The 27,998-nt window shown below is 37.8% G+C and overlaps 1 protein-coding gene across 3 annotated transcripts; it reads right to left on the bottom strand.

Moving 5' to 3' along the window:
- Positions 1-324: 324 nt before the first annotated feature.
- Positions 325-27,996, bottom strand: LOC139967378 (serine/threonine-protein phosphatase 2A 55 kDa regulatory subunit B delta isoform-like). 3 transcript variants are annotated; one of them, XM_071971092.1, is made up of 8 exons: positions 27,812-27,996; positions 22,852-22,929; positions 14,901-14,998; positions 12,878-13,043; positions 12,251-12,541; positions 10,130-10,294; positions 8,504-8,765; positions 325-7,293 (listed from the first exon to the last, which is right to left on the bottom strand). In XM_071971092.1, exons 1-8 carry the CDS (start codon positions 27,816-27,818, stop codon positions 7,011-7,013), a joined length of 1,350 nt encoding a protein of 449 aa, XP_071827193.1. In that variant the 5' UTR covers positions 27,819-27,996; the 3' UTR covers positions 325-7,010. The 3 variants fall into 3 exon arrangements, with proteins under 3 accessions (XP_071827193.1, XP_071827192.1, XP_071827191.1); XM_071971091.1 differs by lacking the exon at positions 27,812-27,996 and adding an exon at positions 27,512-27,728; XM_071971090.1 differs by lacking the exon at positions 27,812-27,996 and adding an exon at positions 26,726-27,413.
- Positions 27,997-27,998: the final 2 nt, after the last annotated feature.

Below are 27,998 nucleotides of genomic sequence, written 5' to 3'. Positions count from 1 at the left end.
AATTTGTACGTCGTATTCGTGTAAATGTTCATTTGACGCAGAAAGTTGAGCCAAAACTATGCATTTTGTTTTGCCGTGTTGTGGCATTATCATACATCTCACGTGTCCCTTCAGGTCCACCGTAGATATCTGATCTTGTCGGTAAGATTAAATAATTACGAATATAGTCCATTCTTTGTGAACGTCACCATGGCGAAGGTACAAACAAAAGGAGGGGGTGGGGGAGGGGGTGGGGAGAGTGGGTTGGGGGAGGGATGCAAACAGCAGTGATAAAGATATAACACAAAAGACCAGAGAAATGCCACAAGTTTCTGACACAGCTGATAGTTTTCGATCCTTTAATTCTTTTCCTGACATGAAATCAGTACCCAAAGACTAGTATCATATGTTAATTTTACAACATATCTGTTGGCTTGAATTTACAAAAACACAATAAATTCACAAACTAAGCACTTTGCCAATAGAGGTCCTTAGAAGTTTACATAACCTTTATTCCCCCTTCTTCTTTCCATAAACGCGTCTGTCACAAACAGCCAGGTTGCCTTCCAACCAACGGTAAATGATTCCATCCTACAGCAGTCACACTATACAGTTATCAACTAAAAAAATATATATTGGTGATGTATTAAATCGTGCAAAGAGTGCTGAACAATAATAACATGGAAATGAAAAAAATCCTCAAAGATATGCTAGACGACAGCTGAAACCCAATATCTTCGGTTCACTGTCAACCCTTCTAATATTCTAATCATTTGAGAATCATCAGAGAATAGAAAATGGTTGATCAGGCCAAATATCTCTCCGGTTTTTATACCATTCAAATTTTTCTATTCGTTGACAAGTTATGTACCCTCCTCTGTGATCCTCCCCGGCTGATTCGCCGGAGAAACATTTTAGACTTAATCCCCCCATGAAACAATAATTATCACCATGGCAACAACAGTCTCCAAGGTTGTCCGACCACAACCTTAGAGCAAACGTAAATTCCATTGGCGGCGACAGGCCCACAACTCGGAAGGGAAGGTGGAAAAAGTGCACTGTGCCAAACAGTTTTAATAAACGCAAGCCAATGATTAATTTGAACCAAGGTCACAAATCGGTAGTCATGGAAACTACACATCGGTAGTCATGGAAACCACTCATAGTTACACCCGATCTGCTTAACCACCAAGGCATCAAGACTAACAAAAAAATTCGTGCTAACAATAACCAATCAGTGTTACCTATATGCCCTTGACTGTAATGATCATATATTTCAATGACACTTTGTATTGAAACGTCAAAAAACTGGCGAACAGCAATCTTCCATGTGAGGACTTGCGTCAGGACCCACCCGATCTCCACCAATCAGGATTGATGCTCACAAAAAATTGCTTGGTCTATTAACTTGATGTTAGATAAAAAAATGAAAAAAAATTGATCTTTGTCGGGAAACTTCAGAAAACTGTACACAAAATTCTCTGTTCAAAAGTTTTGTGACCAACTTTTGGTGATCAGGGCCGATAGTCTGCGTACTTAGTTCGAAAAAGGTTGAGCAAACTGGATAGCATTCTAATCACAATGTCAAAAATGTATTGACTGCAGGGAAAAAACTTCCACTACCTTGGTGTTGCAATGTTTACTTTCCTGTGAAAGGTTTATTATCATACACAAATTCAGCACCATTTTCCATCAACTGTTTTCACTGCAGTTGGCCTAAGTTTAGACTATTCGTTGTACCATAAAATTAAAACAAACAGTGCAAACACTGAACACAAAAGAACACATTGAATAATGTGTAGCGTATGACTATGCATTGAATACTACAAGTCTCAAAGAAGGAAATCAAAATCTCCAAAGATTGATACAGGGAATGACATAGCAAAGCCCACGCTTTGTTTGGGTTTTCTTCCAGCAGTTTTGAAAGTTGATGAATTGCATTTCTCAAAAGATACTGAAAAAGGTTTGGTAGTATGCACAAAGCCTGCTAAACAAGCTTTGCATTTGCATAGCAAATAGACCATTCTGCTATTACAATACCAGATCAATCATTCAATGTTCCCTGTATAGCTATGGGCAAATGTGTATCAATTCTTTATAATGCATCAAACCTTTAAAGCTTTATTCTCAACAATTAATTGCAATCTTAGTTTTTCTTAGTAAATTGCTCAGTTGGTTTGGGAAAGTTACATTCACAATATCAATGCTAAGCCTTTCAAAGGATTTTTTCTGGTGACGACAAATCCGGAAACTATTTGACTGGCTAAACCTTCAACCACTCCAGGAACTTGGATTACAGTAGTTGGGGGTCCGGGGAAGGGCGAAGCTGGGATGTCATCTGGGCAAATGCTATTCAAAAGCATTACTTAGGTTATTATAACGGCTCCTTATAATCTCATTATTTATCCCAGACACCTAATACATTTGGAATGTTCTTGGCTGTCAAACGTTCTCTGTACTTAAAAAGCATCATCAAAATGTAACTCTTTTCTAGAAGTATTCTTTTCACTCTGCGGACAAATGATTGACAAATTACAAAGTAACACAACAAAGAAATTTTGGATGGTCTAGTACCCCTATGACATCATCCATTCTGCTGTTGCCAGATGCAAAATACAAAATATCACAAAAATTTGAAAAAATTCATATCTGCATGATAAAAAATGCTGTGAGGATGTGGTTTTTTTTTCGTCTAAAGATACAGACTATATTCGGCAAAGTTTGTTAAGCAATAGTCTTCGGCGTTTCAAGCACTGCTAATTGCTTTACTATTCTGAGGGGTGGGGAGGGAGGGGGTGATATGGGTCACCTTTGTTATCATCAACAAGTGATGTCTAGTGGAATTCCAAAAAGCCAAAAGACCCTAATCAACATGTACGACACAAAATAACAAGAAAAAATTATCAACTTGAAGAGATAGGTGCATTCCACATATTACATCAAGGTGACCACAACCCCCCCCCCTCCCCCACCCACTCACCCTTGAAATTAAATTATCCTTGTCAAGTGTTGAACGCAAACTATTGCGGGGTAATCACGACTCTATTAAAAATATTCCCAGCCAAGATGGAACAATTAATGGCCAGGCACAACTTAAGGCTGCAGAATTTTATAATCCATTTTTTTTTAACAATACCCCACCTTTGAACCTTAGTAACCTAGTAAGCTTATACAATACTTACTTTTCTACTTACAATATTTTTTTTTATAAATTACAACTTTCTGGAGGATTCTATCCAACTGTTAATTTCTGGTAAGAGATTTTACAGGCTGCCATTCAGACAACCTAAATTGCATTACATTTCATTTCAAATAATCCCTCTTTTAGAGCCTATGATGAAAAAGACTTACACATATTACCAAAGACAAAGCATCAGATTTTCTGAATTTGGACAAAGATATGGGATCAAACTGACTTAGATCAAACGCGAGAGCAACAATATTTAGTTCACCTTGCTTCTTCGTTTGATATTATAAAAAAAAAAAAGGCATACTTTTCGTTTAATTTGAATATGATATGAACTCATTACGAAATAATGCCATCAAAAACTTTGATTTTTAACTAAATGTATTTATTCACCAAATGTTGGTGGTTTATACACTGCAAGGAAAAGGGTCATCTCTGTATGTTGGCATTAGAGGAAAGAAAATTCAGGTGTATTATATGCATTCACCAAACAACAAATATGAATAGAAAAGTATAAATCGAAAAAAAATGGGCTGCACACAGTTAAACCTCTAGGTTGACAAAGTTACATAGAAAAATTACATTAATTCTTTCTGAACAATTTGTTTCAAAAATATGGTAATGAGTAATGGGCCCATGGCACTTACTCCAGTCTGTGTTACTATACAAAATTATTTGATCAGAAATCTTCAACTACTCTTGAAGAATATCCTGAGGAACAGTGCTCCTCCCCAGCCCCTCCCCCCCCCCCGTCACCCTTCATCCCAACCCCCAAAAAAAATATCGTCCTTACTTGACTTTGATAGTTGTAACCCATGAAAATGTTCTTCTTATACCCTGGGTGTTTCTCACAAGTTTTTATAAGTTACATTTCTCACTATAGAATGACCACATCTGTACTTATTTCCAAAGACTTTTAAACCTATCCACTTCATTTTGGTGTAGAGATTAACTAAGTTTCAAACTAACCACAAAAAAAAAATCGAATTACATTACATTAAATTTCATTGGTGCTCTTAATGTCAATTACATTCTTCACTCAGAAGAAGTAAGAAAAGAAAAACTATTTTGATGGTTTTACTCGATAATGAATCGCTCAAAATGTTCCGATCGACGGTTAATTCGTGTAATTAGTTGGAAGTGGATTATCCTTCAGTTCACAGAAAGGATGAGCACAGACCAAAGTACTCGACTTCTGATCTCCTGGACGATAGTTTTTTTTTACCTTTTCCTTTGTGCCAGATGTCAAAGGTCACAGATCGATGTGCCATAGTTAAAAGAGAGTCAAATCTTTAACTGAACATACTGTACTTAAAAGGATTGATAAGAAAAAGTATATCAAGTTTCCAACTGGCCTTTTCTACTAGTTGTAATCTATAGGTGAGATTCTAAAGCACAGTGGGGTGCTAAATTGTATCTTGCTGGTCACTGTACAAATTTTTGAAACATCCTATGAGAGGAAGGTTCTAAACTTCTAGACAAGTTTACTGTGCCTCTGTCAGTTCATGAAATACTTAAAAGAGTGTCTCTTAGTTTCATTACAGAATGAACTTAGTTATCAGGTTAATCATATCTCTCATCAGATTAAGAAAGAAAGAGGGGTGGGGGGGGGTGGGGTGGGGGAATCCCACCCTGTTAGAACAAGATATGAAAGAGTGTGATATACTCTTGTGTTTGCACCTCTTGACCCGACCTGTTCCACCCCTTACCTGTTCCGACCCAGAACTGCAACATACAAAATACACAGTTGGAATCACAAAACAACTTCTTTCTGAAGAACATGAGGGCTCAAAATAATATATATACCTCCAATGAAGTGGGATTTAACACAGGTTCTCAAGTATTATGTTATCTTACAGACAGGAAATACAGAGATTTGCAGAGCATGAAGCAACCGCCTACCGAGTTGACTCATTAAAGCGATAGAAAATATATATTGCATATATGTCATTTACTAGAAATCAAACAAAGAGTCACCCGGGGAATATTTTATCCTGTATCGCATCGCAAAAATGTTCTACGCACAATGGGCAAAAACTGCTATGCAAAGGCAAAGATATATAGCAGTTTTTGCACACAGCAACCACAGTATTTTATATTAAAAAATAACAAAAAAACTGGTACACTCTACTATTCCCTGGGTGAACCCACATTTATTCTCTGTAAGCTGTACCACTGAGGATGAAACAAAAATGGTCAGTTAGCGTTTGTCTGTTTGCTCCTGTAACGTGTTGCTTTAAAGAGATCAAATTCCACTCCTTTACAAGAACCTTATTCATTTTAGCTGCTGTCTTGGAAACAGACTGTGCAGAGGCTTATTATTCTGAGCGTCTATCTGCCATCCTGTATTGCTTTGCAGTCATTCTGTGAAAGAGTTGTTCCCCCCCGCACCCCCCCCCATGTAAAACTCAAAGACACTAAAGATAACAAGATTATACAAACAGAACCTATCAAATCTTTTCTATACCTTGCACTCATGAATGTTCAAATCCCAATGTGAGTTCATCGGCCAGTCGGGACAACTTTCCAGTGCTAATACTCTCTCGTATCATGCTTCAAGGCAATCATTCCCACAGTACGAACAGTTCCTAACCTTCATCTGATAAATAAGGTTCAGCCATTCTGCTCATACTGTCAAGTATGAGTGCTTTGAAGTTGAAGCTCATTTTACATATAACACACCTAGATCCCCTTGTTCACAATTTGATTGAAACTTTAACTTGTTCAGAAGTTTCATTGAAGTAAACAATTTGTACCAGCCCCAAAAATCAAAGAACCAAAAAACTTATTGGTGTTGCTATCATCATCACAAAAAAAGAAGACATAGCTGCTGTTTGCTTGCCATTAAAAATTCTGTAGCTTTCTCAGTCTGAAAAACCACAAGAATACTCTTTGTGTATGAGACCCACAGCTATAGAAATAATGTTTAGATTTCCATTTAATGCTGCTCAGTTCGACAATCACTCCTTGCCACATATTCCCTGGCTGACATGTTTGTGAGACGTACCTCCAGAACAAGAGCTTATATGTTTGATGGATTTTATCTCTTTCTCTCTTGGAAAGAATCCCAAAAGTGCCAAGCTTTACCTAAAGTGACTCTACAATTTGGTCACAAACCGTCTTGGGATGGTCACTGGTAACCCTATCTACTAAAACTGTCTGACAGTTGTCATTGGCAGAGTTACGACATAAAACAGAGTAATCTAACCATTGTTCTTGGCTCAATTATAACTTCATCCTAAAAAAAAAGACCGAAAAAAACCCTTCTTTCTGCTGGTGGTTGGCTTTTGGCCAAATTACACATATTTTTTAATAGGACCATTCTATGCTATTTAATCAGAACCATCTCCTAAAGACTGTCATCGGTCAAGGTGGAAGACGTGATTAGAATCGTCTGTGTTTAAACTTCTACGAACCTAAACTTAAATTTATTTTAAATTGATCATAATCATACAAAACATGGACTCCCTTTAGCCGGAACTCTCAAAACTCCCCCGTTCCATAACAAGGAGTTTTTTTTTGGTCGGACCGTCTCGTCTCTTGCAAAAAAATGAAAAAGACACAAAAAAAGGAAAAAAAGAACTCGACGAGCTCTCCGGAAACTTTCTGACTTTTTACGGCACCCGAGACGTCGTCCTCGCTTCACGCTGATGTCTCCGTCTTCTCGCGGCGTGTCTGTGGTGACACCCTCTTCGTCGCCTCTGGCAGACCCGATGTACTTTGCTTGCTCTGCGAAACTACACAAAGACTCTTTTTTTTCAATAGTACATTATTAACGATAACAAAAGTAAAAGAAGCTTGTAATGCTGCTGCACACTCTGCCCGAGCTAACCTACCCCTACCTTTAGCTAGGCAAGTTCTCTTGGAAAATATAGAGGTTATTCGTGGCCGCCACGGCGATGATGTTCTCCTTTGGATGCCAGGCTGTGTGCAGTATCTTGCGATTGAAATCTAGACTGTCCACACTGATCTCCTCCTTCCTCTTCTTGTTGCCCGTCCCCACCCGTCGGGGCTTCAGCACCTGCATGGGCGTTACCGTGTCTTTGGAGGCCTCCAGGGTGATGTCACGCTTGGTGTTACGGTCGAATATTCGGAAGAAGTTGTTGTAGGATCCCGTCATAATACCACTGCAGGGGGGGGGGGGAAGAACAAACATGGGAAAGGTCAAGGGGGGCTTCACATTTGAAACAGACAAGATGACGGGGGCACGGAAAACGGGAAGGGTCTGGTTGAAGGGCTAGTCAAAAAAAAAAACACCTGGACAAATGGAAGTGTTTGAAATAGGTAAGATCATCATATACTAGTAGCAGTTCTGTTGCATTCGGCATCACAACATCACAAACACTTCATTTACCTACCAAAACAATAACTAACATCTAGGTACATAACCCATATCATGGCAGATCATTGCAAATCATGGCATATGTTTCTACAGTGGAGAGATGTTTGCATCTATACCATGGGCTCATTTTTTATTGATTTATTTGGTAACCGAGTAAAGTTGGCTTGCTGACAGCACCACTACAGACAAGAAAAGTGGGAAAAAACCCATACTGTACATAACCTACACTTCTTGAGGGAAACCAAGGGCTGTTTCTTGATGTACCTGTGAGCACAATTACCTTGTCTTATTTTTAATGTGATGATAGGTACTGTAGACATTAAATATTCAAAATGAAACTTTTGTTGGAACAAACTTTTCAGCAATGGAATCTCTATTACTACATGCATCATCCTGCTATTGCCGAGTTTCCACTGAAAGGTGGCATTTAAGAGTTTGAAATCATTCATATGTTGTTTAAAATGATTTCGAAACTCCAATATTCATCCCTCAACACATTCCCCTAAATTTATTATTGTCATCTTTAATGAGGGTGGTCCTGCTCAGTACAGAAGCAATGCTTTCCAGAGGGAGCCCTCAAAGTGGGGTAACATTTGGAAACCTACTCTTAGTATATTCGTGAAGCACCTCAAGTTGGTGATTTACTTGCTTCAAGTGAGGTTGAATTGGAAATCCCGTCTCAGTACATTCATGCATCAGTTATCTCATGCTTTTGATTTTCAGTTACTCAAACACATATCTGCTACTCAGTTGTTTATGAGGATGTTATAAAATAGTATCCCTCCTTTCTCCCCCCCCCACACCTCCCCTCTACTGATACAACTTTGCATCTCATAGAAAGAGCAAGATATGTGTTAACATTCTGGATGGAGACTGTTCAACTTGAGTATCTCTGTTATTTATTATAATAGGTAAAGTACGACGACGGTTGATTCTGTTTCTCCGTCGAAGCTTCCTGATAAAGCATACTGATCGTAAAAAAAAGAGTAACTTGCCTATCTGTTCCGTTCCATACACACTCAAACTTGTCAAAGATGCAGTCGTTCTCGTAGAGGGAACACAATTTACTCCGCAGGTACTCGTGAACTGGAAACGTTTCGACTGGTGTGGAATCCATTTTAATGTCCCAAACTTTTACAGATAAATAATCGCGCGATATCAAATAACGTCCGTTGTGACTAAACCTAACATCTGATATTGAGGAAATGATTTCGGAAAAGAACGACTTCTTACTCGGGTCCTCCGGTTCTTCAAAAACTGAAAAGGAAAAAAAAAAGAAGACATATCAAATGAAAGCAGCATAAAATTGAAAAGGCTGCGTATGACAAAATAATTTGTAACCTTCTTAACTGACTGTTCAAAGCCCCATCTCAAATCACTGTTCCAAATATGTTTGTTTGACACAATATTTTATCATTCTCTTTTCTTGTTGTTTTGATGTCACTTCTGAAATGCGCTACAATTGTGATGTTTGCTACCCTGTCATGTACTTTGATTTGAATATTTTGTCAAATATGCAGAGTTTGGTGGTAATATTATTCCGTATAGAGCAAATGACTTGTCCATTTTATGAAGTGAAACAGAGATATCTGCAACCTCACCTGCCGTAACCATGCCACTTGTTGTGCTGTTTTGTGAAACATTTAAAAATTTCACCAAACTTCAGGTAATGCAAATTTCACAGGAAATCGACGGACAGACATGCATGAATAGGCAGGAAGTAATACAGGCTGGATAGCTGGCTGATTGTATAAGCTCTGATTACATGACAAAGACTATACTGTCTCGTACTGTTTGCTATTGTCATCCATATCGTATAACTCAAGTCCGTTATAAAGGCATTGGAAATGGAAGAAGAATAGCCCAACAGCTCAAGGACAGTTTTTTTTAAAATTTTATATACCATTTTTTATCCAGTAATATAAATGCTTTGTTTGTTTTTCTTTACTGTAGATCGGATGCAAGCACTGTTATTGTGATAAGATCAACTTGTGATAAGATCAACAAGATCAACTCGAAAAAAGGAATCAAAACTCTTTTCATTGATTCTATGTGAAAGGATCACCACCTACTGAGAATGGAAACCTTGATGGGTTTGATAATAGGGAAGAGTACAAAGTTGATACGGTTTCTGATACACACCATTAGAAAACAAGTTTTTGCTTAAAATTAAACTTCAGGGCATGAACACATATCCAACACAAGACACCCTGTGATCCCAACAATAAATAGGCCCCCCCCCCAACAAAAATGTCATGTGATTTTATCTCACACAAAGAGTCCTTGTCACTGAAATATTATTTTGAGCACTCATTTTTGGATGAGCCTTGAAATTAGTTAAGAAAATTTTTAATTTTTCATTTTGCTGTAATGTGAACATTTCATTGCAATCCCCTGTATGAAGGACTTCACCGACTTGCAGTTGCAAATTGCAATCATCCTTAAAAGGTTTTCACAACCAGACAGACAGATGGACGGATAAGATGTAATACAACTGCATCAGCCCATAATGTTGGATATCTAAGGAAGCTCACACCGATTATTAAGTCCGTATATCCATCCCTCCCCCCCCCTCCACCCTCTTCCCTACCCTCCCCCGTTTCTAATATAACTCTACTCACTTTTGGTACTTTGGTCACAGAGGGCGGCATCTCTCATGTCACATAACCTGATGATGCCTTTACTACTGCTGTAAACAAACACATTACACTCTTGAGGATGAAACTCTGCCGCCGTGATGACCTCTGTTAGGTCTTCCATGTTTGCTGGTTTGATGTCAACGATATCTGGAAGGGCACTTTGTCAAGGATTATAATGCATGAAACCAAAAACCGTCAGCACAAACTGACGTAGATCTTAAATCTTTTGATGAAAGCAACTCAAAATAGAGGGGAGAGAATGTTGCATAATTTCTCCAAAAAAAAATGCTCACATATGCCTAAAAAGAGCACCAAGAAAGCGAAACGCCTGGACTCGAATTGACCGACAGCACCGATGTGAAATTTGCTGTCGGTGACCCTACCACTTGCTGTAACGCCCTTCAAATCACCCATTACTGACAGCAGACAACTGTCTGCTCCTCTTGTGAAATCGCCAAAAGGTGCCCACATACAGTAATTATCTCGAAGGGGAGTCAAATGTTGTCCAAAGACTGTGGCAGAAAACCACTGTTAAGCAGCTGGGAGATATGGAGAGATTTAGACATACAGCTTTTAAGAATACAGCTTTTAGAATACAGCTTAAGACACAGCTTTTAAGAATAATCTCTTGCATCGTTCATTTTTTTCTCATTCCTGTACACATTTTCTTTCACTTGTTTGAGGTAAAGGATTTCTTAATTAACTGTTTGTCGATCAGAAAAGATCTTTCGTTATCATGTCGGGGTGGTTGCCTTTCTGATGATGCAGAGAACTCTTTGAAAATATGTGAGACATTTGAGTTATGGCAAGGGTTAAAGTTTGGAAATTTTTTTTTGGAGTAAAACCTTTCAGTGAATACACTGAGGGAACAGTCTTTAACATTGACAGACGTTATTTCCTGTTTAGTGGGTGTGCCTGTATGTAAGTTAGCAATACAATTTTTTTGTTTGCTATGTTTTCTGAACCTATTTTTTTCTGACCCTGTCTGGATGACTCACAAGAGGGCAGAAGCACAGGTCCCTTACAGAACAATGCCTATTGTATTGCAAACAATAATTTTGTAGTTTTTTTCTGTATATCACTGTATTCCTAAATTCCTCATTAACCTACTGTATGGTTTGCTCTTTCCTTATAAGAGATGATAAAAAGCAATCAACCATTAAGCCAAACAGTTTGGAAAAGGTTTGACACAGCAGTGTCGGTATAGCACAAAGCAATACCACCAAACTAATAGTTCATATTTACAGTGTGTGATTTCTGGTGGTGCAGCGCTGTGGTAGTCCACCACTGCTTGAGTGGTTCATTTGCTACAACAGTAAGTGAAACAGCTCCAGGCAAGGCTTAATAGGCAGTCCCCTTGCAAGTAAAAGAGAATGCCAATATTAGGGTTCCCACATTTCCTTAACTCTGTTTTGCCTCCTCTTCGCAATAGTTTTGGAAATGTTTTGCAATTTCTTTGGCTGAATTTACCTGCTCATCCCATGTTTGAATGTGATAAGCGTATTCTTTTTCGGAAAATGGAAGAAGAGCAGAGAAAGTTATGGATAGATTGGGATTGGAAACCAGTCACCCCTGGGTTACCGAGCCCAGCGCTCTATGAAATGAGCTATCCAGCCCTTAGTTGGTGGCGCTCCCTATACAGCCATTTCTTTACTAGGGGGCGCCAGTCAAATGCCACAGTACAGTACCTTGCATACAGTGTAACCAGAGATTACACCCTAGTTACATCTACACTGACCAAAATCCCCCCCCCCCCCAGGATTCATATGATATAGAAAGCCCAGAAAGCGGCAGTCATTTTTCCGTTCAGATTCCCGGGTCAGATTTCCATTCCCAGTCAGTTTTCCATTGTTCGTTTACTCGTAAGTAATCTTTCTTATCATCTACACTTGGTCTTTCGATGCCTCTTAAACACCTTCATAAATGAGACAAATTTCAACTTTAAAACACAGTGCAGGGAGATAGTTTGAACTGACTTCGCATCCCAAAATGCTATGCAAAGTGGCCGACTTGCGATACCACTGCACAGTTCCATAACAGGTTGTACACAAGAAGAACTATAGTAAATCAGGGAATAATTTATCAGAAACAAAAAAAGGATACTGTAGCTTTGATCTGTGATGCTGAGATGCCAAAGATTAACCCTGAGATCGTCAGCAGATATGTACGTTTCACCGTCGCTATTTATAGATATAGAGTTGATATGATATGTGTGGGCATTGGAAAATATTCTTCTGGGGCTAGCCTCCACCATCAGCTCCATGGGTTGTACCTGCGGTACCCGGACGGATGAAACGCTGGAAGGGTCTCGATCAGTTCCGTCATCTTCTATAAGGTTGAAGCCACAAAATTTCTTGTCTCTCTCCGAAACTTTCCATAACTTAATTGTTTTATCTGGAAGGGAAAAGGAGGAGGACACAGAGTTTGATCAGCTTTCTAAAAACAATGCAAAAATTGAATCTCTTTTTTCGAGAGATCGTTAACGACCGGTTGAAGAATAAACGAGCACCGTTGTGATGAAATCGCTGGAACCGAACCATGAATCCGACTTTTTAATAAAGCAGATCTTATTCACACTTCAAACCCCTTTCATGTGAAATTATGATTCAAAATTCCTCTGAGAACGAATTTAAGAAGGAAACGGCCGTACTTCGGCATGACCTTTCAGAAAACCTGTGTGACGATACCGTCAGGGAGCTCGGAGGGTGTAGGAATTTTTTCATGACTTACCATTCGTTGAAAGTAGAAAATGAGCATGGTTTTGTTGAGGCAGCCACTTGATTTTATTTATGTTCTCTTCTATCTCTAAACTTTTCAAGTAGTCAAATCCAGGTTCGTGACTTTGGAAGGTGCTATATACATTATATTCTCCTCTTGGTGGACTAGTTGTCTTGGACTGTTGTAAAAAGGAACAAAAATTGGATGTTTAAGTTAACATGATATACTACAAAACAAGCAGTTTTACAGAGAAACCAACATTTTTTCCCACTCTAACCCACATCAAAAGTGAAACCTCACCTGAATGAAAATACTAAAATATGTTACAATAAACCCCAACAAACAAAACTTAAGTGTTATTTTGTTATTACATATATCAACCCAAGACAATTGTAGTGCAGAGAGAGACACAATAAATACTGTTCTTGCACAGACACTTAAAAGGTCTTCACCATAACCTTTCAGCTGTTAACAAACTACAGAAAGTATTGCTGAAGGGATATCAAAGATACATCCAATGACGATCTCATGATCACAATGACTCTCAGGCATTGATAAGGGACCATAATGCAAGAAATTGAAGAAATTTGATAGAAGGTTGGCAGTAACATCCTTCTTGAAGTCTTAACCTGCGTGGCCATCATTTTACTATCTGTCATATTTAGGGTGGGATGAGGGGAGAGGGGGAGGAATACCATCTCAACTCATGATATTAAGAATGGGTAATTTAAATTTGTTAATCAAAGAATGAATTAAAAGAGAATATGGTAAACATGCAGTTTTTGAGGCACATGTGAGCTTTTCTTTTCAAAAAGTAAATCCTTTAATACACACAGTAAACCTACACTGATTGTTGCATTTAACTATCTGTCATGTACAGCACTTAACAAAACCCTACTTTCTTCCTTTTACTCTTCACCCTAGGATGAAATCAAGAGATACGCTCTTCCCATGTTATCACAGTAGCTATGTCGCTCTAGCTACATTCTTCCTGTTAATCTAGATGAAAGTAGAAAACCCCTAACCATGCACTCTCAGAAATTCTGCTCATCAACTGAGATTGTTTGGTTGGTTATCTACAAGCACTAAACCATATACACTATCACCATCTTTAATAAAATGTATGCAACTACAGTTAACCTCTGAAGACACTGCATACCCTCAATATCTATCACAGTAACTTTGCGCACTAAACCTTACTCTTCAAATTTGATTTGTTATATTCCTAATTCAGACTTTTAAACAAATGCTCGGTCTGTCTTCACTTCCCCACCGGTAATTTTATGATTTATATTCCCTTCTTTTGAGGTACTCTGTGAAAATCTCCCCTTATTGTACATGTACAGTACATAGTGTTACTGTACATAAAAACATACTATTGAGATGAATTGACAGGATATGGTTTGCTCTCTAACTCTCTCTACTCTCCTACATAGGTGCAGATGTAAGAGAAGCTACCGGACACCATGCACCTAGATCATGAATGATTGGAATGTGAACTACAACAAACGTCACTGCAATGACGTGACGGGGCTTAAGCTCTCTTTAACAGCAGCAGCAGGCACTTCACAGCACAGGTGAATTGCCTACCGTAAATTAACCCGCAGAGTTTCTATCTAGTAGGACAATGGCAGACAACATGAGCTAACTGTGGGATACTTTACACAAAATTCTCAATTTTTTGCTTGCTTCCATTCCAGCGCATCGCACTTCAGAAACTCAAATGATCAAATTCTCAATTTTCATGATTACAGTATGTACATGTAAAAAATTAAAATGAAACATCTGAAAAATTAAGACATTTTCAAGTCAGCATTTTTTTTCCCTTTGTATGAAGAGGATTTTGCAGTTAATGTAGCACGTAAGCTTATATCGCATTTAACTCAATGCTAGCTAGAATCTGCCAGATTGTCCGACTAACTTTTCCTTTCAAAATTTGAACTCAATCTCACTGAACTTCTTCTGACCGTAAAGACAATTATTATGAACATCGCAATGTACACATATAATAAATGTTATTCTGCACGAGTCTCACCTCTGGTTCTCGTTGGAAGATAACCACTCGCCCACCTTTATCCCCGGTAGCTAGTAGTTCCCCATCGTGGTTGAACTCTACGGTGGAAATTATATCAGCTGCAGATTTAAACGGGAAAAAAGAAAAAAGATAAACCAAATATTTTCCAGTGAGTTACTGTAGATTCGGTCCTGTTCCACATACGACTTTCAATACAAGAATACAAGAGGGCCTTCTGAATGCATACCTGGAGGGTTGTGGGGGGCCTGGGGGAGCAGTGCTAAAATGTTACCAGTCATCAAGCCGCTGTAGATAGATGGGGAGGGTGCATTTAGTAGAGTCGGGGCAGGTACAGTTAGAGTGGATTGTAGAAAATACACAAAATACAAAATTTAGTTCAATGCTAAAGTACATGGGGAAAATGATTTTTATTTTTTACAAAAATCAAGAACAAACTGCTGCTTTAATAATGAAATACTTCCGAGTGGTACAATCATCACAGTTAAATGCTGACCAGATTTCCAGAATTAATGTCTTCCATTGACATGTCAAGTACTTTAATATCACATCCTGTCATACTGTTACGCATCAGGTATACTATTCAGTACAATTTACCCTTTTACCTGTAACGCATCAGGTATACTATTCAGTACCTGTACAATTTACCCTTTTACCAACCCCCAAAAAATTCTGATACATGTTTGCAAGGTTTCTTTGACATATAAAAAATGTTTACATAGCAGTTTTGAAGGCTTGGAATTTTTTTTGTCTCTTATGAATAGTACAAAGGTTTCTGCATTCAAAAACTGCTATGTGTATTATACCTACTGTATATACATGTATACAGCAATTTGCCCAGTTTCCATCTATTTACAGTAATATCAGTTTGCTTTGCTTTGATAAATTATTGTTATTACTTAGGAACAACCAAGCAAGCAATATTATATTCTGACACTACGTTGAAAATACTAGTTACTGCACCCCCAAGACTAATTGGTTTCCATTGTTCTTAGAGTCTGTCTCATCCCTTCTACTGCACTTTTCTATCTATCTAACACATGTACAGTGAACTCGTAACTTTGTAGCACAGCACCACCATTGACATATTCGGATCAATGCCCACTTTCTCTTTCTTCCGCATCTTTCATTCGAAAATAAGTTCAAATCTTTAGGACCCGACCATAAAAATTTGCTCTGATCTCAACCAGACCCTTACCATTGAACTCTCCCAAGAGAAAAACACTTCCAAACTCGTCCAACACTGAAACACTGAATTGGGCAACTGATCTCTGAATTAATCAAGTCATGGTAATATATCTTTTAACAGCTCCTTCAGAAACATTCAAATTTAAACTTTCTCTCTCTCTCGTTTTAAGCCTCCACAAACAGTTCGCCTGCTCCTGTACCGCTTGTAATACAGTAGGAGCACCAAGTCTAACCCATACCCTTCACACTAGTAACAAGACTCTTGATGAGAAACTGACTTGAATCTCTAATACTGCTGAAGTAAACCACTTGTCAGCTGATCAATTCACTTCCCATTCAATGCTAATTAAACAGACACAAATACTTAAAAGAACGGTTGGACAGTTTGACCTTTCGTTCACAACAGCCACTTAACATTTCTAACAAACTTGAGGTTTTCCCTGTTGCGCATGTATGTGTCTGTCTCTCTCTCTCTCTGCCTCCTACTGTAGGGACCTCTAAATCTTCCATTTGGATACAGTCAAATCATAATTCAGGAATTCACACCAAATCCAACCACCCACGCGCACGCACAGCCTTACTTCTTCGCCTGAACTCAAAAGCAATATTAAACAGCAGCTCCTGGCAGAAATTTGCCCTATTTGGTACTACAAATGCTGAGCTGTGAAACACCATCTCTATCAGTTTGTGATTGTCATTAAGGCTCAAAGAGCTTGTCCTAATGTAGGTAGATTGGAAGATAAGCAGTTTGATTGGAGGCAGTGGAAAGAAGAAGAAGAAGAGGTTCATTAAGCAGTAGTTACATTAAGTGTTAGTAGTGGATCAGACTGCAGAAATTTCTACAAATTCTTTCTTCGTACAGTTTAACTGTATGGTGTCAAGTTGTCAAATGTCAATTCCTGTCCTGCATTCTGAGAAGGATCAATTTTCACAAAATAAAAATAATATCAACTCTATGCAAGTATGCAGTAGTAAACTTCTGCTTGTTACTATCTGATGTAATCTTTCACACGATAAATTAATGGAAACTAAAGAAACAGTATCAGGAACTATGCACATATCGCTTAGTACTGTAGCTCACGCAGTCACTATGTGTTTACATCCTTTTCATGGTGGTGGTGTACCTGGAGTTTGGAGACTAATTGTTCATGACAGTGGAACAGAGAGGTACTGTACAGATATGTCATGGTATATAGGAAACGGTACCTAGGAGTGATCAGAAAGTTAGTGCAGATCTGCAGAGCACTTCGACGTTAAAATACATCTTATGTGTACAGTAGTAGAGTAGTACAGTGCTTCTGTATACAGTGATATGATCAACACTACACAAGAACTGTACTGTAATCCTTTCATTCTTATCCTTAGGCTTTTCTTGAAATAATTCCACAAAAACCTCATGACATTTCTGATGATCTGTTCTTACCCTCAACATCAACTACACAGATGGTGATGGAAAAACATTGGTGCATGCTAGGTAATTACGTATATATGTACAGTAAATACGCCACAAGAATAACAGCTATTTACAGAGAGTTCAAGTCAAGACAGTTAACACAGTCCTACAGTGTGACGGAGTTGGTATGACATAACATGCTAGGAGCAAAACAGGAAGATTGTTACAGTATGTACACAAATCCAACACTAGTAGTTTTTCTTTCTTTTCTTTTTTTTGTACACAGAAACTCAATACAAGCTTCAATATTTGATTCATGACAAACTTCTCAGGTACTGTACAGTAGATGGGAAAGTGCATATAGACTAGTGTTCATAGACCTAGAGACAGGTATTGAGAGGAGCAAAGTAAAAATCTTGCTAATTACATAATGTCCACTACAGTACTGTACATACTTCCCTGAATGTTATTGGATACTAAATAGTCTAAAAAGCCACATGAAGACTTACTGTGCAGTAGAAAATGTTGAAAATTTCAATAAATTTGCATTCGATAGCAATCATTTGCATGTTTGATTGCATTTCTAGTTTTTGCTGGTATGAAATGGAAAAATAGCTTCTTTTAATTATTCGCTACTCAATATTCATTTGGTACGTATACTCCACACCAGGATTGCTAACATTGCTGAAACCCGTCGACTAGAGACACATCAGTGAGGACTGTAGAAAATCTATTAAAAGCCAGCGTAAAATGGACCAGGAGAAATTTTTAACCGTAGTTCAGTCCTCCGAGACGACCAAATTTCTGTCCAGGCAAACAACAACAGCTTTGGTGGTTGTTTGCATCAAATTTGGATTGCATCATACCCCAGATCGGTAAACATTTTCATTGGTATCTACCTCTGTCACAAAAATTGTCATAGGCCTACAGTTCATATGATCCAACTGAAGAGGAGTTTTATTGGCCCAAATCTGGCCTTCTATTCACCAAACGTGCACATGATCTCTCCTACAGTGAATAATAATTCACGCTTTTTTTGCTATATTTTTGGACAATCAAATTTGTTACTTAGGACAACCAAAATGGAATACCTGGTCATGCCAAGGAAAGCAAGGAAAAAATCCTTAAATCCTGTTAGAAACCTTGGTGCATATTTTGACCAGACCATGTCACTTGAAAATCACGTTACTAATCTCTGTCGTTCTGCAAATTGGCAACTTAGGAAAATCCGTTTGATGAGGAATTACCTCGATAATAAGACTTGCGTCCATGCGTTTGTGACATCAAAGCTTGATTTTCTTAATTCACTTTTATTTGGCCTTCCTGATTCGACCATCAAGAAACTCCAAAAGATCCAAAACACTGCTGCCCGTATTGTGAAAAGGAAAGGAAGAAAGTGCCGCACCACCCCACTTCTGAAGGAACTTCATTGGCTACCTATCAGCTACAGAATCCAGTATAAAATACTACTTCTCACCTTCTGTGCTCATCATCTTGAACGGCCTGTGTACCTGTCACAACTTCTCTTGCCATATACTCCAACTCGCACAGTTCGTTCCTCCAACAAACTGTTTTTAACTGTTCCAAAACCACGATTGAAGAACTATGGTTACAGAAGCTTCCAATACTCTGGGTCTTATCTCTGGAACAAGTTACCAGATCACATTCGAACATGCTATAAACTTTCTACTTTCAAAAGTCTACTGAAGACCCATTTTTTCACTTGTTCTTTTGTAAATTAATTTACTTTCTTTGTAAAGCGCTTTGAGCAGTAACTTTTGTTTACTGATTTGGCGCTATATAAGTCTCATTTATTATTATTATTATTATATTATTAAAAATTGGCCATGTGGACCCATTTGGAGAGACAATTTTGAATTTTTGATACCGCTCAATTGTTTACTTTCACAAAATCACTTAGATACTGTACACAGTGTACAGTAATGGGGCTGGCATTTAACTTTCCGAGGGACTACACGACATAACATTGAACAATATGCTGCCATTGTTTACAGTAATTGATACCCTGTATGCAGGTAGAATTCGGAGTAGTAATTTAACCAGTATCGCATGGAAAATGGGCAGATTGCTGTACAAGATGCCTAACATTTCTTGTACTGTACACAGGTAACCATAGTATTTTATAAGACACAAAGTCCACAGCCTTCAAGACTGCTACACAACTTGTAAAACACTAGATTATTCCCCGATTATTAGATCTGCAAATCACAGAAAAGTGATTATACCTATAAGTCACAAGTTGTTATTCTTCCCGCCCTAACATTTTGGAGAGGTCTACATGGAAATAATCACTAAAACTGGTAATATTTCTTCAAAAAGGTGTTTGACTCTTGGAAAATCATGAAAAGGAGGACGTAGTATCTATCAAATTAAGAAAATGTTAAACAACTGTTCAACCGACTGTCTTAATAATACTGCTTTCTGTACATGAGAAAAAAGTTAACTGTCTAACAATTAATTCCTTTAGCACAAGAAGAAAAACTGCCACAATCAATCAGTCTTATTTTTTTTTATCTTTCTACATTGATACCTAGAAATTATATTAATACCTAAACACATAAATAGAGAATCTTCAAAGTTTAGAATGTGTAATTTACACACAAAGTACAGTACATCCCACTGCAGATATATCACCGGGTTTGAATTCAACAAGCTCATAATGTGGAAATGAATCAGTTCAATTTTGAAACATGTGTAAAGTAGCGAGCAAAATTGAAGTGAGATGAATCATGATACCAAATGTCTCTTATACAGCAAGACCTGCATTGAAGATGGAAAAAGCTGCAAAAACGTATCGATATATCAATATTTGGAACATAAAGAACTGGCAGAAAGGCTTTTGCAGAACAACGAAGGTGTTCTACTTCTGGTAGGCCTATCGTAGACCTAGGCTACAGTACCCGTACATTTCTCACCAAAAATGGAAAGCCCATTTTCCTGAAGTACCTGACAAGGGCATATAGACAGACCTAACACTTTGAACTCTGTAGAAAGAGAGCGTATTTTGAGCAATACCACTTCAGCAGTAAGATCAGCCTTCAAGCAGACTAACTGACCACACTGCTGGTGTGTCGGAAAGGATTGTGGGTCGTCAAGGTTCCAGGTTTCGTATTTATTAACAGACTTACATTCATCCAGTACGAGGTAGTCGAATGCATTCTAATATTTTTTGGGAGATCAGTCTTTACAGACATAATCAAAATCCGGACACAAAATAGTCATTTCTGAGTGGTATATAGATCCTGGAAGGGTACAGTATATTACTAGAGTGCCGCCATGTACTAATTTCGGAGGATATAGAGTGTCAATCTCTACCCCAAACAAAAGCCCCCTTCTGAATTATGATCAAGGCTAGAGAGAATGCAATTTTCAAGAATTGCAGCAGCCGTTATTAATTAATTATGCAGAAATGTTTGTAAATTGTTTGAACAAGTCTTATGCGATAACTTTGACATAGTCCTTGATATAATAAACCTATCCATCTTAAGCTATACAGCTGTAGCTTTTTGTACTTTCACTTACTGTACAACCTGCTCTCCCGATCCTAGATTTGAGCTTTGATATTTCTCAAAGTGCCCGTTTGATCGTACAGGAATGTTTGTGTAGAGCACTCCCTTTTGAGCTGAGCCACACCATGACAAAATTTGAGACTTGCATGATGATGAAAGCGTGGGTGAAAACTCGGACTGATGAACGAGAGACAGGCTAGTGCTCCATCAGCCACGAGGCAACATTAATGAAGTTTGTAAAGGATGTAACTTACAAATGAGGGGCAATACATATTCCCTAGATTTAATTATCATACATGTGTGACTACATGTACAGTATTAATTATATAGATCTCTGACGCTGAGCATCTAGTTGCCTGTATTCATGAAATTATCAACACTTCTGGTCACCAAAGTGTCGAGATCTTCTACAATATTACCGTCACGAAAACATCATTAAATAAATGTAGCCGAAGTACAGTACTTCAAACTGGCGATTGCCGCACTCACCGTTAAATGTAAAATTATTACATTTTCAAGTCAAATTTTAGAAAAAGGTGTCTCTGTAGGTCACAGGTAGGTGTTAATTGGGGTAAACTAATTCAGTGATATTTTATTTATAGTATGAACTTATACATGTGTAAGAACAAATATACACCATGTCTTGAAATTGTTTGTCTTTGACATAGGACTAATGGATTATCTGTTTGATCACCAATCTGTGCATTAGCTGTATTGTGCATTAGTATTGTGCATTAGCTGTATTGAGATTCATGGCAGACTGATTACACAATACTCACTGAGATTTAGTTACTGTCAGCACAAGTCAATGCTTAAAACATTTTCTAACGATATTCACAACAATGTACGTCATTTTAAAACAATCAGTATCTGGAGAAAATCTTCTGTACAGGAACCCATCAAAAAGTCAGGATTCATAAAACAAACTCTTGGTAACAGTATGATCCCATGTTCAAATGATAACACAACCTCCCGAACAATTTTCAATAATTCAAACTTCAAAGCCTGATCACCTTTCTTTAATAGTGGGAATTTTATGGCTAAGTTGAATCTGTGCTGCTTCTTTCAGTAATTACTTTGCAGAAGGAACATCAGGACACAGACCAACCATCATCGCATCTCCTCAGACTAACACCCATATTCCCCCCCCCCCCCAGCACCTGTTATGTTCATCAAAATCCAATTGACATAGTGAGTACCTTCTGATAAAGTTCAATCAAGATATTGTGTCCTTTTTGGCACTTTGTTTTTAAAATGTGTAGCCTACGTAGGCCCCTTTAAAGCCTGGTTAATCTTGAGTGGCATTGTCACTTGATATAAATCAATCCCCCCCCCCACCCACTCCCCATTCAGACAAACTGCTCACAGGAAAGTGTATCGTAACTTAGTTATTTCTAATGTACAGTATGGTACCGAATGTTGGAGGATTTTCTTCTCTCCTTTTCAACAGGTTCATGTGGTACATTTGCAGACTGCTTGGCCTGTAATACTGTAGGTATCACATCACAAAATGGGCACATTACTATACAAATGCAAAGATCTCAGTACATGTACACACGAAACACACTATTTTATGAGCTCTCTAAGGGCAAAGTTGAGAGCCTTCTAAACTATTATATTTCAACACTAAATTGTACTTTGTAGTCGACTAAGATGAAGGAGAACCAAACAGAGAGCAATCAAGATACAAGTTAATGTTGGCAGAAGATACACACATCATGGAACTTAGCTACTGGTTTCATAGGATATACTTGAAGGATAATTTAAAAGATGAAAATTGTTTACTGTGTACTTTTATTAATGTACATATCATTTTCTTACAACCTTTTGCACAAATACCTACCATCTGTGACATCATCATCTAGTGTTCCTTTGACTTGAGAAAAGCACCACTGAGGCTCACCACCATTGTTGGAAATGGCTGTATAAAGAGGAGAAAGAAGACAAAAGAAAAATATGACGTTTAGTAGTGATGAGAATGAGAACCCAGGAATTAAAATTATACTGAGTATCAGGTCCATGTTGTTACTACCCTGTCCGAAAATTTTTAAAAATCACTAATATCTTTTTTCAATGTACGTAAGGTAACAATTCATGTGTATTTCATCATTTAGTGATATTCCCTTCTATCTTGATGTGTAAAATTGGTGAAAATTTGTTAGAGAAAGGTTTGGCCAACTACGTTCGCCTTCTTCTACATGTGCACACTGTACTGTATAGCCATAGCAATCTCTCTGCATTGCATAATTGCATGCTTTCAATGCTACAAAACCTAACCTTTGTACTCCTGGGCAGCTCAAAAGTTGACCAAAGGCCCTGTCCAATTTAGTGGAATGGTCCCACAAAAAAAGTTGAACAGACTTTTCCATACTTGTAAGCATCAAGCAACATGTCATCAGTCCAAAAGTACACAACTGACAACACCATTTAACAATAAGGGTTGATTGATGTAGTTTTAACGGACTTTCCAACTTATCTATAAATAGTCAGGACGTCCTGGAGCACTAGCCTTAGTGCACAGAAATGAGAAAACAGGTTGGATAGGTCTAGCGCAAGTATGTTATCGTAGTGCCGTATCAGTGCCGTAAGAAAGTTTCTGGTCGACAAAATATATTGTAAAGTTATCACCCATTGCTTACATTTAGCAGTTTTATGCAAATATACCCCAACAAATGCTTTCAGGAATTCTTCAATCATGCAAACCACATTTTCACGAGACTGTTAGGCTTGTAACGACGTAGACTTGCACACTTTTAAATTACAAAACTTTTTCATAGATCACTTAAAAAACATCATTGGGGGGAAAAACACTGAATATGTTGATTTTAGAGAGTAATTTTAGGCTATAAGTAATTAATTATGATATGCAGCCTTGCCAAAAAAAAGTTTGTGGGTTAAACGAACACTTTACACTTATTATGACTTGACTGAACTTGACGACACTGAAGGCCTGCATAGCCCATATATGTACAGTAGTAATGATAGGGAATGTGTATGCCTAAGTCTAGTTGGCTTTCAGAATGAATGCGTAATGAACATGTAACTGGAAGTTAGCAAAATGGATATCCAGGTGCAAATTTTGGACCATTTTCATCACTAATGTTTAGTATTGTTAATGATTTCATACTCTTAGTACATTGTCTATATATATTATTGATAATGTGAAGTAAATGAACTTTGTGACAATTCCAGTTGAGCATACCTTTCACCATGAAAAGATGCAGTCATTCCTGGACAGTTTATATAGAAGCATCTATTATCACTGCCAGGATTCATGGACACATCGGTAGTTTTGAGCCTAATAGTCGTAATCGATTAATCGCCAGTAGTCGCGATTACACTTTTTAAGTTCCATTAATCGCGCTCAAACCCTAAGTTGCGATAACTCATCTACAAGCTACAGTAGCACTACACATAAACTGCTTTTGAAAAATAGCCTTACCTACCAAAAACAACACAAAAGCAGTTTGTCAGCAAATATCGCAAAAGTAAAGGTTCTCACAATGCTACACTAGCAGTATTAAAAAATCGGCAAAGCATCTGCTCTGGTTAGATTCATGCATTTACTTGTCAGTAATACGCTTGTTCTGCAGTGCAACATTCAGTCCTAGCAATGTTTGATCATTGCGCATAATCGCAAATTTGTAAGTTATAAATCTTATGTGCTTGCCAACGTTTTTGTCATTTCTTCAAATATGTTTACAATTACTTCATTACTAGCCAGGATCACATCTATCGGATTTGTGATGAGTGTGTTGATTGCGGAATAGTTTAATTTCACACATTAAGACACGAAAGAACAAATAAGACATCGCACAATGGAAAAGATTTATTTTGACTGTATTTCTGCAATGTAAAATATGACAGTGATGACGTCATAACTGTAACCGAGAAGTTTTGCGATTAATCGACTACAAAAGAGAGAGTCGACTATCAGCACTAACATACAGTCAATTGTATTCTGTATCAATTTTAAAATGTCATCAAATACTGAACGGCTTATAAAAACACTGTGTTTTAAGATAAATGCCACGTTACAAGAAGATCCTGCTAGGATGAAAACATAAGGCGCTGTAACGTGTACAGGCCTGTAACAGGTAGCGCTGGTGTAATTGCAGAATACGCCACAACTTTGAAGCACCACCCTTATAGGAGGTTCGCTACCGCGTCCATATGGGGAGTCTGGTAATATGCAGAGAAATGCCAAAATAAGAAAGTCCTATGGTATCATGCTGTTGTGGCTACATGATTTGTTCACTTTTTCATAGGGAGGTGCAATACGAAGTGAAATGCCGAAAATAAGATAAGTTCAATTTATTTTGCTGTTGTGGATACACCGGCTACCATGTCTCGACACATACTGTCGCCAACTCGCCATTGGCAAGTAAAATTTTAGCTTTGGCAAATAGAAAATGCACTACGCTCGACATTTTGCCACTGGCTTGTGAACTAGTCAAACCCCAATATTAGCAAGATTGTTGTACAAACATATGATAAAAGTAGGCGAAGCAAGTTTTAAGTTGTATATATACTAATTTTTGTCAGTGATTAATCTCAATGGGAATAAACTGTGTAAAATGGTTCGTTATCTGCACGTACAGTATGTTTTCATGTGCAGAGGTTGTTCACAAACTTCACGGAGCATTTATAAACATACAGGGAAGACATTTAAAAATCTAATCTCAATTTATTCCTGGTAAGGAGTTGAGCTTAAGAAGTACATAATGTGTATTAATGGCATTCATAAAGATGTTGTGTTCGTATATTCATTTCTAAACCAATTAAAACAGTTTGTTGAACATCAATAACATGACTGCTTTGTTATGCATGGGTAACCCCTAAACAGTCGAGTAGGCTATACTAGCCTACTAGCAGCCCAAGTAGACTACTAACAATAAACATGTGGAAATCTCCATCTGAAATTTAAAACATAAGAGCATTAAATTACTGCAATAATCGAAACTTTAACAAGTTGTAACCACTTATTCTAATGTTACACGATATTAAAATGCATAAAGTTAATGACACAAGACCCTTTAGAGTTGATATGCAGAATATCAAAACCATATTACACGATTATAGTAATTTTGGTCAAACCATGATTCTGACAAAGCATGGGAAGTACCGAGTTGGTTAGGCTTCACAGGGGTTTTACAATTACAACAGTAGGATATTGTTAGGTTCTTTAACATAAAAACGTGTAGGAAATAAATTCCATGTCAGAATACAACCACATTTAAGGTGGCCACACACCTCCTAAATTATTTCTTAGGGCATTTTCTAAACGCCATCGGTCATAATTCGAAAAAAATAAAGGAGTTTTGAGACAAGTTTTTCACTCGACACTGGCTGCAAGTCAAAGATAGATACTTTGTCAACCTTAGATTTTCATTGCATGGAGATCGCTTTGATTTAGGCAGTGTAATGGAGTGACAGTGGCATTTTTCATGCACCATTCTGCAGCTAAAAGTAAAAGACAAGAATTAATAATTGGGGAAATGTACAAAGTTGCCAGGAGTGCGACGGTGTATTTGGACAACATAGCTTTGGCAGTTCTGACAACACTGAAAAGTCATTATGACAAATCGTAGTCACAGAAGCTTAAGCTGCATTTTGAAAAATATATATTTCAATACATTCCAAAGCTGGGCTTGTTTCCTAAAAAAGCGAACTTGGGTTAGGCCTAACGTTGGAATGACTGTCCATGATTAGCCTACCTTGTATAGTCAGTATTGCGAAGTTCTGCATACTGCGAAGTTCGGACACCCTAAGAAGTACACGATTTCACCATGAAAACCTACAGGAAGAGCCAAATTTCACCAAAAAGTACGAAGCTACAGTTATTTTCTCTCCAAAATGACCCGTGTGCAAGAAATTACTTACATATTTGTCAATAAAATGACGAAGATCTATGAAGTCTGTTACAATTACTGAAAGAGCAACTGCGCCACCAATTTTATCACCAACGCCACACTGTGGGTTGCGTGTCCGAACTTCGAACTCTAGCAAAGAAATACCAGTTCCACAATCACGAGGAATCTTCTTGGAAAACAACATGGAAACAGTTTGCAGGAAAGAAAGTTTGGCCGTGTATCGTAATATAACAAAATTCTCCCACCATATGAAGTATTTTTTCAAATGATTTATACCAGAAGATTTAGTTTTGGGGGGTTTTAAGTCTTAAGTGTCCGAACTTAGAAGTCACCATGCTACTTGTAGAAGGATCCTTATAAAAACTTATTGTACTATTAGCCTAAATAAATTATCATCAAACTAAGCTCATGTGGTCTACCTGTGAACCGTCTAGTCTAACCAGTAATACTAGCCTAATAATATCAGACAACTCAGTCAGGCTATAGGCCTATTTTAACTAGTATTACTATTAGGAGCTCCAGGCTTATGTCAGTTATACCAATAGTACTGGCAAGTCAGTGGTTGTGTTAAGCCTAGGTTAGGTATGGCTCCAGTCTATTACTAGTATTAACTTGTGAAAGGCAACCAACCTTGTAAACTTAACATTTGAAGCTTTTAGCAATAGGGTTTTTATTGTTAGCAGAATAGGACTGAGTAAACCAATACGTTGGTATTTACTCTACTGTCAACACACATAAGCTAGACTACGGTGGTACTGTTGCTAGTGGGTGTTCGTGCGAACCCGTTGTTGCTGTTACTTGTTACAACTAGCTAGGCGACAGCTACTACACTATTACTAACGCTCATAGTTGATGCGAATTATCGTACGGTATAGTCCGAGGTAGAAGGGCGGAACAAGAGTTCGTTAGTATTTTTAACAATATACTTACCAGCCATGGTGATGTTTAACCAAATTTGTAAAATTAAACTCCTACAAATTTCAAAATTAAGTGGTTATCACTGCGAAAATCAGGTTATATCAGATGGACTGGATAGACGCCGATATTTCATTGCAACTCTCCCCTCTTTATTTCAAAATGGCGCTTACTTTTGGGGTTGCCCCGGATAGATGACGTC

This window comes from Apostichopus japonicus, chromosome 5 (assembly GCF_037975245.1).
Source record: "Apostichopus japonicus isolate 1M-3 chromosome 5, ASM3797524v1, whole genome shotgun sequence".
NCBI classification, from domain to species: Eukaryota; Metazoa; Echinodermata; class Holothuroidea; order Aspidochirotida; family Stichopodidae; genus Apostichopus; species Apostichopus japonicus.
This window is presented reverse-complemented; position numbering and strand designations above follow the sequence as displayed.